We start from the raw sequence: 20,119 nt of genomic DNA, 5'->3' as shown, positions 1-20,119 counted from the left end.
AGACCCCTCTACCACATTTGATAAAAGACAGGTGCTGGGGAGGCATTCACAGGAGGATCCCCATGAGTTGTTGGGCAAGCCAATCAGAGATTCAGGTTTAAGGACCAACCTTGTCCAAAAATTAAAGAGCAAAGTGACTAAAGAAGACAGCTGCAGGTCATAGTGATGCCCGCCTTTAATCCCAGCACTTGGGAGGCAGAGGCAGGTGGATTTCTGAGTTTGAGGCCAGCCTGGTCTACAAAGTAAGTTCCAGGAAAGCCAGGGCTACACAGAGAAATCCTGTCTCAGAAGAAGCAGAAGAAGAAGAAGAAGAAGAAGAAGAAGAAGAAGAAGAAGAAGAAGAAGAAGAAGAAGAAGAAGAAGAAGAAGAAGAAGAAGAGGAGGAGGAGGAGGAGGAGGAGGAGGAGGAGGAGGAGGAGGAGGAGGAGGAGGAGGAGGAGGAGGAGGAGGAGGAGGAGGAGGAGGAGGAGGAGGAAGAAGAAGAAGACAGCTGTTCTTTACCTCATCGAATATGTGCTTGTGACGTGCACGTGCGTGCGCACACACACACACACAAATATCTTTCCATGAATGACTGCATAGTTATGAAATACTTGCAATGTGAATATTATCATTAGAACAAGCCCACTCACTTTAGTTCCCATTGAAGATCCCCGGGGTCATTCCCCTGTTTGGCAGGCAGTGAACAGTGCAGAACAGTTTGGGCTGGGGAGGCAGCTCACTGGTAGACTGCTTTGCTAGCATGCATGAAGCTCTGGATTTAGTTCCCAGTACTGCATAGAAACAAGGTGCAGTGTCACTCACCTGGAATTCTAATGCTCAGGACATAGAGGCAGGGGATCAGTGCTGCAAGGCTATCCTCATTTACAAAGGGAGTCCCAGGCCAGCCTGGGCTACATCAAACTCTGTCTCAAAACCAAACTAACAAAAGGCCAGAGTTTAAGAAATTAACCTTGTTTGAAATACTTTTTGTAAATATTTCATGATACACTAAAGTATTTGCATACTAAAATGGACATTGCTTTACTTGAGACATTTGAAAAGTGTCTAGGCATTTTCTTAATTGAAAACATTGTACAAGCTGGCAATGGGTATTTTAATTATACTGCTCAGAAGGCTGAGGCAAGAGGATGGTAAATTTGACTATAGCCTGGCCTATCTTGTAAGGCCCTATCTCAAAACAACAATAAGACATGTATGTAGTCAGACATACTGTCTTAGTTAGGGTTTCATTTCTATGAAGAGACACCTTGACCAAGGCAACAGAGGGAGAACATTTAATTGGGGCTGGCTTACAGGTTCAGAGGTTCTGTCCAATATCATCAAGGCAGGAGCATGGCAGTGTCCAGGCAGGCATGGTATAGGAATATTTGAGAATTCCACATCTTGTTCCAAAGTCAAGCAGGAGAAGACTAGCATCCAGGCAGCTAGGAGGAGAGTCTACAAGCCCACCCCCACACTGTCACACTTCTTCCAATAAGGCCATGCCTTCTTTAACAAGGCCACACCTCCTAATAGTGCCACTCCCTGGGCCAAGCATATACAAACCCACACATACTAACAATACAAGAGGCTACGGGAAAGGATTCTAGCCATGAGAGAAATCCCATCTTCCACTGATCTCTGGTTTCCTCTCAGAGGCAATCATAAGTGATGTTTTCTTGGGGTGCTTCCAGAAAATCTCTATGCAGTTACAATTGTTATATATTATTTATGTACAACTTACATGTAAGAATATATATATATATACATAAATACACACGCATATATATATATATATATATATGTGAATTTATACATTTTTTAAGATAACCAAATAACATGGTATATACCTGTAGTCCCAGCACCAGGGAAACTGATGCAGGAGGATTGCCTAAAGATCAAGGCTAACTTGGGTGACATAGTGAGACCCTCTCTCAAAAAATAGACATTTAGAAAATATCACTGTCTATTTTTATATTCGTAGATATTTATACACACAAACAATGTGTATATATTCTGTTTAAAAACTGATAGTAGGACTATTCCCTAATGGCCTTCTGTATATTTACTTCCTTCTTTTTAGTGATAGTAGGCCATTCAGATGAGCTGTGCTAAATTGCTTTCAGCAGTTCAAAGTTGACAAAGTGTAGACAGTTTCATTTGGTTGAAATAACACGGTACGAGATCATTTAATTAATCAGTTTAGTGGGAGGAAATTGGTGGTTTTAGGACAGTACACTAATCTCAACATTTTTCGGGGTGGGGTAGTGTATACGACAACTTTTAATGTAAAGAATAGGATGTGTGTGTGTGTGGGGGGGAGAGAGACAGACACGGAGGAGGGTGAGGGAGGGAGGGAGAGAGAGAGACAGAAACAGAGAAACAGAGAGAGAGAGAGAGAGACAGAGACAGAGAAACACATAGACAGACAGACAGACAGACAGACAGACAGACAGACAGACAGACAGGCAGACAGACAGAGAAAAAGAAGTGTGCTGGCACTGCCCCAGCTCAGGGCTAAGACTGTGCTTTGAAGGGCATGTAGTTTGACAGTGATCTCCTGTATCTTAGTGCCCTCCTCACCTCCATCTTTTTGATGTCTTTGGTCCATTTTGTTCATCTTCCTATTGACTAGGTACATTTTTTTCCTCTTCACTCATTCTCTGTTTTTCACTTGTATCTTTTCTCCTGTCAGCTGAGTAGGACTTCAGGTAGTTACATTTAGGTTGCTGTGTGATAAGCAAGATAATTTTGTGTCCAACTTAATTTCTGAAAGGTAAAAAAAAAAAATCTGCAGGCTTGAAAGAGATGTTGGCTTGAAAAAGGCAACTGGGAGCAGTAAGGTTTCCATTCTTGATTTGCCTCTTTACCCTTCTGTATGTTCCCTGTGAGGTGGAGTCCCCTTTAGACTAGGTGCTGTAGGTATTTCATATGCATTTCATAGATATCAATGGTCTGAAAGGACATTGCTATAAACTCTGAATGTGAATAAGTCTGTGTGCGCCTTTTGTTGGCCTGTGAGTACAGTAATCTTTCATTATGCCTCAATGGCTGGAGATTGTTGCTCTACTTTCAAGCTGGCATGGTTAATGGTCGGTCATACGGTGGTACACTCGGATGAGAACTGTCTCCATGACTTTCAGCCATTGAATTATCTCAGCCTGCCTGGCAGTGGTGATGCATGCCTTTAATCCCAGCACTTGAGAGGCAGAGGCAGGCAGATTTCTGAGTTCGAGGCCAGCCTGGTCTACAGAGTGAGCTCCAGGACAGCCAGGGCTACATAGAGAATCCCTGTCTCAGAAAAAAACCAAAATACCAAAAAAAAAAAAAAAAAAAAACCAAACTAACAAAGCCCCAAAAAACAACAAAAAAAGAATTATCTCAGCCAAGGTCAGAAAGCTTTGTGTGTCAAAAATGTCTCCTGAGTAAGTAATGGATTTCTTATTTTGTTTGACATTCATGTATATTCATTGTTAATTCTGAATGGCTTTAAATTGTTCTCTAAATTTGGCAAAAGTGTGCTAAACACAGAACACAGTCAGCTGATGAGTACCTTGCTTTTAATTAATCATGAAAGTAGCTTTACAGTGAGGCAATTTGGACTTCTGTTTTTCTTTGCTTTATGAGATATAGTTTAGGCAATTAAAACACTATTATCTGATATGCTTGTGCACGAATTTAATCCCACCACTTGGGAGGCAGAGGCAGGTGGATCTCTCTGAGGTTGTAGCCATCCTGCTTTATGTTGTAAGTTCCCCGGACATCCAGGGTTACACTGACAGACCTTGTCTCAAAAAAACAGAACAAAATAAAAAACCCACCACCCCCAAAACTAATAAACGGACAAACAAACAAAGCAACATTCTACCACCGTGTATTATTATTAATTTTTTAATCATGATTTCTCCAGGGAGGAGACAATAGGGCATTTGGTCACTGACTTTCAAATTGTAAATCATTTTGTCTTGGGAGGTCATGGGAGTTTCTACCTAGTGTTTTAAACAGAAACAATAAACCACAAGGTATCGTTAAGAATCTTCAGCCTCTGTTCTGTGTGGAAATATTGGAATCTAGGTCCAAATAAGATGAGAAGGGAGAAGTAAGACCAAAGGTTTCCAGACAAGTTGGAGGCAAAGAGGAACATCTGCAATCATCTGGGGCAGAACTCTGCCTACTTTCCTAAAGATCAAGTGCCAAAGATGACTACCTTTGGGGCTATTAGGATTCCCTCAGAATGGCTCATCTCTGAGAATGATGGTCCAGGGAAAAAAGGTAGAAGAGGGATGGAGTGATGTTTGTCAGAGGGTTCAAAATTTCTGTCAGACTGATTAAGTAAGGTCTGGAATATAGAACAAGTTGATTTTGACATAAACTATGTACAAAGCAAAGATAAATAAAAAAGAAAGACTTGCATCCCAAAGGTCCATCATTCTCCTTGAGTCTAAGTGTTTGTGCTCACCTTTACCAGAACTCTGGAGACCTGTGTTCATCCAGGTCTCAGGGCTCATCCAAAACACAGACCTGAACCAGCTGTGGCCAAGTGTTCCTGTGTTGTTGGCTGACCTCTGCCTCAAGCTTCAGAGACACTGGAGGGGCAGCCTTGGCCTTCAAGCGCCAGACATTCCAGGTCCTCTGCCAGCTAATGGAGTCTTCCACAGAGTCCTGTCATCTCCAAAATAGAAGCTTGGGTATTCCAAAGATTGGGATGCCACTGTACAGTCATGATGAGTTGGTTACGTGAGACCATACAAGTTAACTAATGTCTGTATGACTGTTTTCCTTATTTGAAAGTGAGTAATGAGATCATCTGAGGAGTGATTGCTAAGAATATAATCACTGATTAACATGAATGATAGGACTGTACAGAGCATGGGCTTAATTTTCTTGGTCCAGTGCAAATAGCTGGGAGAGTTCAAAACAAAACCAATAGAAACAACAGAAATACAAACAACAATAATTAAAAAAAAAAAAAAAAAAAAAAAACTTCTGAGTGCTGGAATCACAGGCATGTACCAAGTCTGGCTAATTTTTGTGTGATTTTATAATAAACAAACACACAAACAAACAAACAAACCATAAACATCTCTATTCAAGTTCTAGCAGTTGCCTCAGAGAGAGCTGTGTGACACTGCATGCTGCTTCCTTTCCCCAGATAGCTCAGGGGATCTTTTCCATCTTCTATGATCTTCTGCAATTTCTTTCTTCAGAGACTTGAAGTTCTCTTTTTTTCCTTTTTTTTTTATTAGTGATTTTCTTCATTTACATTTCCAATGCTTTCGCAAAAGTCCCCCATATCCTCCTCCCACCACTCCCCTATTCACCCACTCCCACTTCTTGGCCCTGGTGTTCCCCTGTACTGAGGCACATAAAGTTTGGAAGAACAAGGGTCCTCTTCTTCCACTGATGGCCAACTAGGCCATCTTCAGATACATACTCAGACTGAGACAGGAGCTCCGGCGGGGGGGGGGGGGGCGGGGCGAGTGGGGGGGAGGGTACTGGTTAGTTCATATTTTTGTTCCACCTATAGGGTTGCAGATCCCTTTAGCTCCTTGGGTACTTTCTCTAGCTCCTCCATTGGCGGCCATGTGATCCATCCAATAGCTGACTGTGAGCATCCACTTCTATGGCAGTTTCTAGATGATACATCCTTTCTTCTCAACTCCAAATTTTGTCTCTGTAACTCTTTCCTGGGTGTTTTGTTCCCAATTATAAGAAGGGGCAAAGTGTCCACACTTTGGTCTTAGTTCTTCTTGAGTTTCTTGTGCTTTGCAATTGTATCTCATATCTTGGGTATTCTAAGTTTCTGGGATAATATCCACTTACCAGTGAGTACATATCATGTGAATTCTTTTGTGATTGGGTTACCTCACTCAGTATGATGCCCTCCAGGTCCATCTATTTGGCTAGGAATTTCATAAATTCATTCTTTTTAATAGCTGAGTAGTACTCCATTGTGTAAATGTACCACATTTTCTGTATCCATTCCTCTGTTGAGGGGCATCTGGGTTATTTCCAGCTTCTGGCTATAATAAATAAGGCTGCTATGAACATAGTGGAGCATGTGTACTTCTTACCAGTTGGAACATCTTCTGGATATATGCCCAGGAGTGGTATTCTGGGATTCTCCAGTAGTCCTATGTCCAATTTTCTGAGGAAATGCCAGACTGATTTCCAGAGTGGTTGTACAAGCTTGCAATCCCACCAACAACGGAGAAATGTTCCTCTTTCTCCACATCCTTGCCAGCATCTGCTGTCACCAGAATTTTTGATCTTAGCCATTCTGACTGGTGTGAAGTAGAATCTCAGGGTTGTTTTGATTTGCATTTCCCTGATGATTAAGGATGCTGAACATTTTTCAAGTGCTTCTCTGCCATTCGGTATTCCTCAGGTGACAATTCTTTGTTTAGCTCTGAGCCCCATTTTTAATGGGGTTATTGGATTTTCTGAAGTCCACCTTCTTGTGTTCCTTATACATATTGGTTATTAGTCCCCTACCCGATTTGGGATAGGTAAAGATCCTTTCCCAACCTATTGGTGGCCTTTTTGTCTTATTGACGGTGTCTTTTGCTTTACAGAAGCTTTGCAGTTTCATGAGGTCCCATTTGTCTATTCTCAATCTTACAGCACAAGCCATTGCTGTTCTATTCAGGAACTTTCCCCCTGTGCCCATATCTTCTATGCTTTTCCCCCTTTCTCCTCTATAAGTTTCATGGTCTCTGGTTTTATGTGGAATTCATTGATCCACTTAGATTTGACCTTAGTACAAAGAGATAGGAATGGATCAATTCCCATTCTTCTACATGTTAACCACCAGTAGTGCCAACACCATTTTTTGAAAATGCTGTCTTTTCTCCACTGGATGGTTCTAGCTCCCTTGTCAAGGATCAAATGACCATAGGTGTGTGGGTTCATTTCTGTGTATTCAATTCTATTCCATTGGTCTATTTGTCTATCGTTATGCCAAGACCATGCAATTTTTGATCACAATGCTCTGTAGTACAGCTTTAGGTCAGGATAACAACAACAATTTTTAAAAAACCTTCTGAGGGCTGGAATTACAAGCTTGTACCAAATCTGATCAACTTTTGTATGTATTTCCACCAGAGGTTCTTTTATCCTGGAGAACAGTTTTTGCTATCCTAGGTTTTTTGTAATTCCAGATGAATTTGCAGATTGCCCTTTCTAATTCATTGAAGAATTGAGTTGGAATTTTGATGAAGATTGCATTGAATCTGTAGATTGCATTTGACAAGATAGCCATTTTTACTATATTGATCCTGCCAATCCATGAGCATAGAAGATCTTTCCATCTTCTGAGATCTTCTTTAATTTCTTTCTTCAGAGACTTGAAGTTCTTATCATACAGATCTTTTACTTCCTTAGTTAGAGTCACACCAAGGTATTTTCTATTGGATTTTACTCTTGTGAACAGTGTTGTTTCCGTAAGTTCTTTCTCAGCCCATTTCAAAAGACCAAGTCAGAATCAGGGTCAATCTCTTACTCCCTGCAGATCAGGATGTTAGTTAGCTCTTAGCTGTTGATCTAGCACTAGGCCTGCCTGTCTGCGGCCATACTTCCAACCATGATGACCTTGGACTCTATGAAACTCTAAGCAAGCCCTCAGTTAAAAGCTTCATTGTATCTTACCTTGTTTATAGTATTTCATCACAATAATAGAACAGTGACTACCACAGGCAGGAAAGAGTTTCTCTCAGCTTACAGTTATAGACCATCATGAACTGAAGTCAGTGCAGGACGCCATGGTGGAGCCCTGCTTACAGGCTTGCTCCTCATGGTTTTTTCAGCCTGCTTCCTTACACCACAGGACCACCTGCCAAGGCAACCCACTTCTTGCAGTGGGCTTAGCCCTACCACATCAACCCTTAATCAAGAAAATGCCCCATAGACGTGCCTACAGGCCAATATGAGACAATTATCTCAAACACCTCATGAGGAAGCTACCTCTTTGTTATATTTCTTTTCAGGAACTTCCATGTTGTTTTGCCTGTGGCTCCACCAATTTACATTCTTGCCTAGAGTGCACACAGATATCCTTTGTGAGGCAGTGGACTGTGTCACCAGAGGACCATGACAACCGGTGACATTGCATAGAGTTTTCTATTGTGATGGGGTATCTAACTAGGCTCTAAGTGATTAGCCAATGAGCTTTCCTCCAATTCTGTGAAAGATATTCAATCTCTGGTTCACCCAGAGTAAGACTTGTGCATTTTCATCTACCCTGAATAAAACAGTTTAGACAAGCAAGGATTGTCTTCTTCATCAAGGACCTGAAGGGTGTGGGGGACAGTGGGCTGTGGGGGGATGGGGATGGCAGGGGTTAAGGCTTAGACACACAGAGCTGTGGTTAAGTCTCCTGTAGAGGACCCCTCTTCTAGCCCCTCCATAGTCCTGGCACTCACCTGGAGCTAAGCTGAATTCCCCACACTGGGTTCATATAGGGCTACTGGCTCCTGTTCCCAACTACTTGAAGTTCCCAGTGGTATCTGCATACACAAGAGGATTGGGACCACCATTTTCAACTCATCATGGTTCCCAGGAGCATCTGGGTGCATAGGACTCCCCCTCCCCCCAACCCTGCTGTTTTCAGCCAGACAAAAACAGGCTGGGCCCCCTATCTGAGACTGTTTCAGCCTTCCCTGAGCAATGTGGCTCAGCACCCCAGGGGCTAGGAAGAAACACATCCTAATATCCCTGAGTTTTGCCTTCCCCAAGTGGCACATTGGTGGCATTCCTGACCCCCAGAGGGAAGGCAGAGACACAGAATGATGCCTTTACTGTATGCTGTCAGCAGGGCCTGATCTCTCTGCTCTGTTTTTGATATCTGTGCTCACAGGTATGGGGTATGAAGCAGAATGTCACTGTGGTTGATTTGCACTTCCTTGGTGCATAGGGATAACAAACCCTTATCATAGAAATTAACATTTAGAGTCCTACTTGCTATCATGTGCCAACATACATCTTAATAGATTTATTAGTTGGTATGTTAAATGACTTTTTTTAATTGGAATTTCTTTCTAAGAGCTGCTATTGTGGCAATATCATAACCAAAGTAACTTGGGAAGGAAAGTTTATTTGACTTTTACTTCCACAATACAGCTCATCATGGAAGGAATCTGGACAGGAACTCAAACAGTATAGAAATCTGGAGACAGGAGCTGATGCAGAGGCCACTGAGGAATGCTGCTTACTGGCTTGCTCCTTATGGCTTGCTCAACCTAATTTCTTATAGAACCTAGGACCACCAGGCAAGTGACGGCCCCACCCACAATGGGCTGGGCCCACATCCATCAATCTAATTAAGAAAATGTCCTATAGGTGTACCAACAGCCTGATTTTGTGTTGGCATTTTCTCCATTGAGGTTCCCTCCTCTCAGATAACTTCAGCTGGTGCCAAGTTGACATTAAGTTAGCCAGCAGAGAATTGTTATGGCCAAAAGTTACTTTTCCAATGAAAGCAGTGATTCAGTGAGTTCATGTCCCTGGAGTTCCCTGACATCAGCAAGTTGCCATCATCAGAACCCCCTTAGCAAATGCTCTCAACAGAACATTCTTTGAATCAGTGGCCAAAGTGGTGTTCCCCTAACAGCCAGAAGACCAGGGTCACCAATCTGATCTGCTTGTAGAAGTCACTCTCTAACTCACTTGCAAACATCTGCAGCTTCATATCAATCCATGCAGCAACCTTTCCTTTGAAACCTTCAAAACCACTATAAGAACAAACCTGAGAGATGAGATTGACCTGAATTAATCTTGTGGTGAAAAACTAAACAGAGTGGAGTACTTCCTCCAACTCTGGTCCACGAAGAGATCAGCAAGCCGCTTTAAAAGTGAACATACAATGCAAAATCAAACCTCAGGAAAGAAATCAGTTGAAACAATTTGTCCTTAGTCAGGAACTTTTTCTTGAATGACTGGAGGACTATTCCGGACGTCGGCTGGTCCATTTCTCCAGCTGTGAATATGTGATATTTAATGGCAGTAGATGATAGATGAGAGGCTTCATTCAATGTTTCAAAAGATTTTAAATCTCACAGATGAGAACATAGGCAAACCCAAGGATGAGGTGATATATCTTTTAAATTGATTCTTACAACTACTGCATCATAATGTCACTCTGTTGGGTTGGTTATTTATCTTAGTGCATTGGTTGTAGCTGTGTATCGTGCCGTGGTATCTTTTTCAAATATAAAAGATGAAAAACTTCTTCATTACAATCTACAGCTACAAAAACCTCCAGCAAAGTGGCTGGAGACTCAGTGGTGGAGCATTTGCCTGCCGAACATGTCCAAGGCCCCAGACTCTAGCATCAGCAACACAAACAACATCAATAACAACAAGCCAACAACAAATGAACCATACAAACTACACACTGTTGGGCTGTAGAGGGAGAGAGTAAACTTAAATAATTTACTGTCACAGAAACGGTAGTTAATAACCTCAGGTAACTATCACTGTCATGAGATCCAAAGCACACAAAGATAATAATCAAAATATGGTTCTGAATACAATTTAACGTTTGTTATAATATTAACCGACAAGTAATACACAAATTTGGTAGATACCAGGGAACTTAATACATGTTCATCTCTTTCATTCTCTCTACCAAAAGAATGATGACAGAGAGAAAGAGAGACAGACAGAGAGAGAGAGAGAGAGAGAGAGAGAGAGAGAGAGAGAGAGAGAGAGAGAGAAAAGAGTCAGCATTTTTTTCCCTGAGTTCTTCTGGGTCAGGCCAACTTGAAACTCACTGTATGCTGAGGATGAATTTCTGCTTCCCACATGTCTACCTGTAGAGTTCTGAGATTACAGACACGAGTCACCATACCTACACAGTGCTAGGAATTTAAACAAGGGCTTTGTATATACTAGCTTGGTAAACACTCCACCAACGGTGCTACATCCCAACCTGTAAAATGCCACATTTTACAGAAAAGAAAAGAAACGAAAAGGAAAGGAAAGGAAAGGAAAGGAAAGGAAAGGAAAGGAAAGGAAAGGAAAGGAAAGGAAAGAGAAAAGGAAAGAAAAAAGAAAAGGCAGGTACATTTCTAGATAGTAGGCAACCACTTTATTACTAACCTGAGATAAGAGTTGGTATCTGGTTTTATTACCACAATTGTTGCTCCGCAAGGAGAGAAAAATAATTAAAGCTTAAAATAATATGAAAAGTGAAGCCAGCTACAATCGTATGGAGAAGGAAGCATCTGGTTTGGACTCAGGAAAAAGCCCACTCAGGTATAGCCCCCTTCTCCCCGCACGCCATGGGTCACCTTGGGTAAAAGAGACTTGGTTGGCTGGAGGAAGAAAAGGCCCAGGGGCTGTCTTCCTGCAGACTTCCAAGAGAACAGAAAGAAATGCCTGGATTCCAGTCCAGCTTTGCTGAGTTCTTGGAGAGGACCTTCATGCCTACAAAGGAAAAGGTGAAACCTGAAGATACAGCTCCAAGTGACAAGGCTTGCTCTGAGGCTATGATAGCTGATGAAGAATTATGTTCCTCTTAAAGGCAATAAGAAAGGACCTGAAGAAAAATGAAGGCTTAGGTACTCACAAAAGACTACCGCTTGCTTTCTTCCTGCTTCATTCTGAATATTGTCCAAAGATCAAGAGTGAATCACCGGGCTTGTCCACTGGGAATGTAGCAAGGAAATTGGGTGAGATGTGGTCTGAGCAGACAGCCCAAGATAGACCACCATGTGAAGAGAAGGCAGCTGAACTAAAGGAAGAATGAGATACAGGATATTGCATGCCTTGAGAGGGCAGAGGTGATGCAAGATAGAAGGGCCCTAGTGGGCCAGGAGGCTCAAGGAAGAATGAATAGATGAAGAAGAGGAGGAAGAGGAGAAGGAGAGGAGAAGATGGAGGAGGAAGAGGAAAAGGAGGATGTAGAAGAAGAAGGAGGAGGAGGAGGGGAAAGAGAGGGGAGGAGGAAGAGGAAGAGCAGGAGGAAGAGGAGAAAATGAGGCAGAGGAAAACCAAATGGTTAGTCTGTGATTCCCATGGAACTTGTGGAGGCCCAGTTACCTATTTCGTTACAAATGTGAAACTTAAGTACGGCTTAACACTGGCTTCTCTATAAATATCATGCAGTTTTTTGTTTTGTATAGGTTCCCTACCTACTTCAAGGCTCAGGAAACAGTATTGAAGAAGCTATGGAAAGAGTGAGTGTAAAAACCTGATGAATGGTGAGGAATACTGTGAGAAGCTGGCCTCTGAACACACCATGGCTGTTACACACACACATTCACAGCAGCTGTGTTTACCCATGCAAGCCCTTCACAAGATCCAGAGAGTTAAACTTTCCATTGTGGAGGGGGAGGGATTCTCAATACCCCAAACCCATCCCTTGCTGAGTTGCTAATGGCAACTGATAAAAGCTAAAGGACAGAGAGCTACTTTTCTTTGAGAAAGGTGGCCATTGGCAGGTTTCCCATGCCCCTTTGTATGCCCAGCAGGCATGCACGAATACAGGCAGCACCAGTTGGACTTAGTGGGTGATTTTATTAAAAAACATGAAGTTGGGAGGGATACAGGAGACTTGTTGAGGGAAGGGTGTTGATCGAAGCGTATGGAAGACAGGCTAGGGGCAGGAGGTGATGGTGGTAAGGCTAGAGGGAGTAACCAAGGAATGACTACAACTAAGATACATTGTATACACATATGAATGGATTTTATTGAATGTTACCAGGATGTAGCTCAGTAGTGGGTGCTTGCAGTGCTAACTTAATATTCACAAGGTCCTGAGTTCAATCCCTAGTACTGTGGTAGAGAAAGAAGTTTTCAATACAGTCTGTAGCTCCCCCTCCCCCCAGGGTTTGTTTATGTGTTCATTTGTTTGTTTGAAGCAGTTTCTCTGTCATCAAGCTAGGCTTCCGCTCACACAGATCCCCCTGCTCCTGCCTCCTTGGTGATGCAGTAATGGTTACTCCACCACCATCTGCAAGCTGGAGGTTTTTTGGAGGCTACTATATACTTAGATTTTTAAAGTTTTGATGTTGAGTGTTCATAAATACTTAGTAGTTTCTTTAATGTCTTGCATGTGGTAACAGGGCCAATTTCATAGGCATTCATACTACTAGTATCTCCTTTTTAAGGATGTTTGTAATACAATTGTGAACATTAAAATATAAAAAATATTACTAGAGAACATCATGAATAATGTACATACTAGTTTATAAACAGAAGTGAAAATGTGAGGTGTGACATCACCGCCTATCTTTGCATCCTCCACTCTTTCTCCTGGCTCTGTTCCTCCTTTATGCAAGCTCATAGAAGTAAGGAAGGGAAGGAAGGAAGAAAGCAGGGAGGCAGGGAGGAAAAGAAAGGGGGGAGAGAGGGGTGGAGGGATGGATGGAGGGAGAGATGGAGGTAAAGGGAAGGAGGGAAGGGAAAGAGGAAACCCACATACACTATAATAAAAAAAGAATTATTCAGAGGCTCATGGTATCAACACTGTTCTCACAATAATGTATTCATTGTGAAACCATCTAAATATGTTTTCAAGCATTGTTATACAAGGGTCTCATCATTTCCCTCCCATCTTTAAAGCCACCAAGAACTGACAGACTTCCCTTGCATTCTAACATACTGTTCAACCCAAAACATTTCAACTCTGTGGAAGTGAAAACGAAAAGCAAAATAAAACACAACATAGCCCAAGTCTGCAAGAGAACCCAGTTTAAAGAAAAGGTAATTCAAAATTCCTGATACTTATTCAATCTTTAGAAATCATTTGAAAGGGTGGGAAGGATCAGGGGTTCAAGGCCTTTGAGAGACATTGCCTCACAAAGCCAAAGGAATAAAAACTACTTGCACCTTTGTGTCTATGTTACCCAGAACTAATAGTGTCTCACTTGGATCCCCTGAGTGGCAGCTGTCACTCAGTTGAAATCTGAGTTTCTCTATGGGCCTTACAGGAGAGAGTGTCATCATGGTACCCTCTGGGGTTGTTATGGTGGATGTGAAGAGAACATCTACTTCCTCCCTCAGCAGTGCTGTGAGAATGTCCGGGAGATCACATGGTGTGCCCTATCTGAACATCTTGCCTGATCAACATAACCTTCTTAGATCACAGTCGCCTGTCCATACTTGACCAAAACAAAGCCTGAGACAGAGTGCTTAGAACAAAAAAAAAAAAAAAAAAAACAGTACACAGAATTAAACACGGGAGAGAAATGGAGAAAGTGGGCAGAATGACACAGGCACACATTTACAAAGCACCTGCCTTGCTCTGGGAACAGACAGAGTCAGATATGATTGGCCAGAGCAGTGGTTCTCCTCCTTTGTAATTGTCACTCTTTAATACAGTTCCTCATGACCTGAACCATAAAATTATTTCCATTGCTACTTCTTAACTGTAATTTTGCTATCGTTATGAGTCTTAATGTAAATATCTGATATGCAGGATATCCTGTACAGGGGTTGTGACCCACAGGTTGAGAAAGAACCACTGACATCGTGGTTGACAAAGCTGAGACTTTCAGTGCATTATAAACACGTGATATCAGTCAGCTAATGGATGGATCACAGGGCTCCCAATGGAGGAGCTAGAGAAAGTACCCAAGGAGCTAAAGGGATCTTCAACCCTATAGGTGGAACAACATTATGAACTAACCAGTACCCCTGAGCTCTTGACTCTAGCTGCATATGTATCAAAAGATGGCCTAGTCGGCCATCACTGGAAAGAGAGGCCCATTGGACACGCAGACTTTGTGTGCCCCGGTACAGGGGAACGCCAGGGCCAAAGGGGGGGAGTGGGTGGGTAGGGGAGTGGGGGTGGGTGGGTAAGGGGGACTTTTGGTATAGCATTGGAAATGTAAATGAGCTAAATACCTAATAAAAAATGGAAAAAAAAATAAATAAACACGTGATATGCGAAACATTAAAATTGGGAAGCAGCAGAAACTCCATGCTTACAAAAGCATTATAAGATACTCCTGTTTAAAAAAGATTTTAAAAGTGGTGATGTGTGGTACAGAAAATGTTCTCAAATGAATGTGATGGCCGTGCGGGTAAAACCACCATTCTAGAAGCTGAAATAAAGATGGTCACGATTTCTAAGCTCCCCTGGGCTAGCACCACCTCTCTGTCTCTGTCTCTCTGTCTCTGTCTCTCTCTCTGTCTCTCTCTGTCTGTCTGTCTGTCTGTTTCTGTCTCTCTCTCACACACACACAGACACACACACACAAACACACACACACACACACACACACACACACACACACACATACCTATGCACTTATTTTACACTCTGGGGCTTTTTGTTTTACAGATGTGGGTGTTTTTTGGGTTACTTGGGTTATTTTTATAAGGAGACAGGGTCTGTTATGTTCTTCCCACCTAATCCCTGACCTCAAACCATCCTCCTGCCTCAGTTTCCTGAGTAGCTTAATCTACAGCACACACCACCACGTTTGGGCATTTCAGACAGACGAGAGTACTTTTATACTTTGTGCTTTCCTGACAAACGTTTATTTTTATTTTTGTTTTGCTTTGCTTTTCTGAGATAGGGTTGAGCTTCATAGTCCTGACTGTGGATCAGGCAGACCTTGACATTGTTGGTGAACGTTTTTTTCCTAATGTGTAGTTTGCCAATTTGTCCTATTGGGTATGCCCTTTGTCTTATAGAAGCTTTTCAGTTTCTTGTGGCCCATTTATAAATTTTGATGTTAGAGTCTGAGCTATTGGACTTCTGTTTATGACATTTATCCCCATTCCCATGAGTTTGAGGCTCTTTCCTGCTTTGTCTTCAGTTAGATTCAGTGAATCTGGTTTTATGTTGAGTTCTTTAATCCACCTGGCCTTGAGTATTGTGCCAGGTGACAAATATGCATCTATTTTCATTTTTCTACATACTTACTCCAAGTTAGACCAGCGACATTTATTGAAGATGTTTCTTTTTGCATTGCATATTCATGACTTTGTCCATGATTAAGTGTCCATGAGTCTAGTTTAATTTCTCGGTCTTCAAATCATTTCTTTTTCTATTTTAAACACTTTAATCTTACATTTCAAATGCTAGCTATTTTTCCGGTTTTCTGCCTAAAACCCACTTACCTCATGCCCCTTTGAACTGCTTCTATGAGGGTGCTCCACCACACAGTGCTCTCTTGCTAGCCTAGCATTCCTATACACCGGGGCATGGAGCTTTTAAAGGACCAAGGGCCTTTCCTCCCATTGATGTCCAAGAAGGCTGTCATCTGGCACACATGTGCCTAGAGCCATGGGCCAGTCCATGTGTGATTGGTGGTTTAGTCCCTGGGATATCTAGGGGATATGGTTGGTTGATATTGTTGTTCTTCCTATGGTTGCAACCCCCTATAGCTCATTCAGTCCTTTCTCCAACTCTTCCACTGGGGACTCTATGCTCATTCCAAAGAGGGGCTGCAAAAATGTGCCTTGGTATTTGTCACTCTCAGGTGGAGCCTCTGAGTAGACAACTGTAGCAGGCTCATCTCAGAAAGCACTTATTGGCATCTTCCATAGTGTCTGGCCTTGGTGTCTATATGTGGGATGGATCTCCAGGTGGGGAAGGCTCAGGATGGCTTTAGCTTCATTCTCTGCTCCACACCTTATCTCCACATTTCCTCCTGTGTTTGCTGGCCTAAAGGGTCCTGGATCCACCAACAAGGGGCTTACTCTATACAGGCTCAATTTTACCAAGAAAAGAATTGTTGCAGAATCATACCATGGAACCAAGAAGTTCAACTACAGTATCTTAGGTCCAGCAGACCTGGTAGAGAACTGAAGACCTGAGCTATCTGGGGAAAGGAAGCAGTATGCATTGTCACACAGCTCTCTCTGAGGCAACTGTTAGGACTGGAATAGGGATGTTTGTTTGTTTGTTTGTTTGTTTGTTTGTTTATTATAAGGCAGAGTTGGTACATGCCTGCAATCCTGGCACTCAGAAGGTTTTTAAAAAGTTGTTGTAGTTAGTATTCCTGATGTTTCTATTGGTTTTGTTTTGAAATCTCCCAGCTCTTTGCACTGGAGGCAGAAAATTAAGCCCATGCTCTGTACAGTCCTATCATTCATGTTAATCAGTGATTTTATTCTTAGCAACCACTCCTCAGATGATCTCATTACTCACTTTCAAATAAGGAAAACAGTCATACAGACATTAGTTAACTTGTATGATCTCATGTAACCAACTCATCATGACTGTAGAGTGGCATCCCAATCTTTGGAATACCCAAGCTTCTATTTTTGAGATGACAGACCTCTGTGGAAGACTCCATTAGCTGACAGAGGACCTGGAATGGCTGCCACCTGAAGGCCAAGCCTTCCCTTCCAGGGTCTCTGAAGCCTGAGGCAGAGGTCAGCCAATAACACAGGAAAACTTGGCCACAGCTGGTTCAGGTCTGTATTTTGGGTGAGACCTGAGACCTGGATGAACAGAGGTCTCCTGAGTTCTGGTAAAGGTGAGCACAAACACTTAGACTTGAGGAGAATATTGGATCTTTGGGATTTGTTAGTATTCCTGCTGTTTCTACTAATTTTAGTTTGAACTCTCCCAGCTATTTGCACTGGACCCAGAAAATTAAGCCCATACTCTGTACAGTCCTATCATTCATGTATTTATTGTAATCAACACAGTCATCAATAGTAAACTAAGTATATTGGTTCATGGTGATAGTCTACTCTACTAAAATAAATGATTTGGACTGATTAACAATTTCTAGTGATTGTGTGAGTACAGGAACACATAAGAAGATATTTAACTGAGAATTAGTAAGTAGTTGCCCCTTTTTCTTAATCCATACATTGTAATATGTAAAGACAGAGTTATTTTGAAAACAAGACATCTGGAAAAAAAAACTTTCCGCGAGCACATATTCAGCAAAAGTTTAAAGTACAAACCTGAACAGAATTATGACAATGACATCTGGTCCCTACTCTTAGATCAGTCTGCTGACAAGACTTTGAAGGATATTCAACATGAGCCTAGGGAATCACAGTTTGTGCATCTTCACGAAGTCATTTCAAAAGATTTCAAAGTAAAACTGAAGTGCTTAAGAAAGCATGGAAAAATTGTTTCCCCAAGGAAGAAATCCTACCTCACTTCTCTAAGGAAATAGCAAGATTGAAGGTAATTCTAATTTTTAAATCAATATATGTCCTTTGAGTGCAAAGATGCATCTATGAGCCCACATCTGCAGAGCTTAAGAATGTCTAGACAACAGGATCTCAGCGTTGAACATGTCCTGCATCTTCTTGACACCCTCAGTCCCAGCTGCATCCTTGTCCTTGATCATTAAAGCTATAAGGATACAGGTGTAAAATTCCGGGATCCTGTGACCCTGAGATTCTGGGTGTGTCGCAGTTCCTGGGAGACAAGTTGCCTGTGAGACTCTAAGATTCTTGTGTGACTAACTCCTGGGATTCTGGGACCCTGGGATTCTAAGATCCTGGTCATGATAGAGTGAGTGTGTGGAGTGGAGCCTCTTCTTTGGGCTGTGGGACTGTCCTCTGGGTTTGTACCCAAGGTAGACAAGTGCTAGAGTAAACATATGCAAGAAATGATGCGAGCAGTCCTGGGACAGGTGGTGAAAAACTAAAGTTATTTAGTCTCAGCATCCAGAGTAGAGTGTTCGAGGCTATGGCTCTTCTTGGTTGTTTGTCATGCTATTGAGCAGCCACCTCCTTATGTATTGTCCCTGATACAGATGTTGCATGAAAATCTATAGATGGCCAAGAATCTAAACTTGCTGATACTCAGTAAAATCTACAGTTGTTAGGTTTATCATCTTGTGATATTAGGATATTTGATCTCTTTGTCTATTTTTACTTGCTGTAAAAGGAGCCTAGGGGAGCTCCTCATAACTCTCTGTGAGTGCTCAGCATAGCACATTCCTGGTTTGGTAATGTTTTCAATTGCAGGGTTAATCTGACCCCTTACAAGAGGATTTGTAGAGTCATATAGCACTTAACTATAACAACCTTTCTAGGGGTCAACTGATTGCAGACTGATAACAGCCACGTTCCCCTTTTGGTCCTCTACTTAAGCTTGTCTTAAACTTGAAATATCCTAAAAGTTACTCTCAAGACTTATTGTCCCCAAATGACAGATGAGTCTGACTTGCTGTGTCCCTTTCAAGTCGGGTAACAACGATGATTTATAGGCTATGTAGTATATAAATTGCCTTGAATCTGCACTAGCTCCATTATGTTCATAGCAGCCTTAATTATGATAGCCAGTAGCTGGAAAGAACCAAGATTTCCATCAACAGAGGAATGGATACATAAAATACGGTACATTTGTACAATGAAGAACTAGTCAGCTATTAAAAAGAATGAATTCGTGATATTTTTAGACAAATGGATGGATCTGTAGGATATCATCCTGAGTAAGGTAATCCAATCACAAAAGAACACATATGACATGTACTTGCTGATAAGGGTATATTAGCCCAGAACCTTGGAATACCCAAGATACAAATAGCAAAGCATACAAAACTCAAGAAAAAGGAAGACCAAAGTGAGGATACTTTGATCCTTATTAGAATGAGGAACAAAATACCCATGAAAGGAGTGACAGCAACATAATGTGAAGCAGAGACTGAAGGAATAACCATCCAGAGACTGCTTCACCTGGGGATCCATCTCATAAACAACCAGAAAAACCAGACACTACTACGGATGCCAACAAGAGATTGCTGACAGGAGCCTGATATAGCTGCCAACTGAGAGGTTCTGCCAGTGCCTGACAAATACAGAAGTACATGCTCACAGCCATCAAATGGTCAGAGCACAGGGTCCCCAGTGAAGGAGCTAGAGAGAGGACCTATGGAGCTGAAGGGTTTAGAGCCCCATAAGAGGAACAACAATATGAACTAACCAGTACCTCCAGAGATCACTTGGACTAAACCACCAAACAAAGAAAACACATGATGGAACTCATTGCTCTAGGTAAATGTGTAGAGGAGGATGGCCTGGTTGGTCATCACTGGGAGGAGAGTCCTTGGTCCTATGAATGTTCTATGCCCCAGTAGAGGAGCATGCCAAGGCCAGGATGAAGGGAGTGGGTGGGTTGGGGAGCAGGGGTTGGTGTAGTAAACAGGGGATCTTCAGAGGGGAAACTAGGAAAGGGTTTAGCATTTGAAATGTAAGTAAAGAAAATATC

At 42.1% G+C, this 20,119-nt stretch overlaps 1 protein-coding gene across 4 annotated transcripts in view; it reads left to right on the top strand.

Moving 5' to 3' along the window:
- Gm32966 (predicted gene, 32966) overlaps nt 1–20,119 on the top strand; it is a 172,925-nt gene that overhangs the window by 10,119 nt on the left and 142,687 nt on the right. The window contains exon 3 of one of the 4 annotated variants that reach the window (XM_006518246.4): nt 7,968–8,247. The exons of the other annotated variants lie outside the window; for them this stretch is intronic. Within the exon in view, the coding sequence (XP_006518309.1) occupies nt 7,968–8,084 (117 nt within the window). The 3' untranslated portion in view covers nt 8,085–8,247. Of the gene's footprint in view, nt 1–7,967; nt 8,248–20,119 lie in introns of those variants that run through there. 4 annotated transcript variants of the gene reach the window in all.

Source organism: Mus musculus, chromosome 14 (assembly GCF_000001635.26).
Source record: "Mus musculus strain C57BL/6J chromosome 14, GRCm38.p6 C57BL/6J".
Taxonomy (NCBI): domain Eukaryota; kingdom Metazoa; phylum Chordata; class Mammalia; order Rodentia; family Muridae; genus Mus; species Mus musculus.
This window is presented reverse-complemented; position numbering and strand designations above follow the sequence as displayed.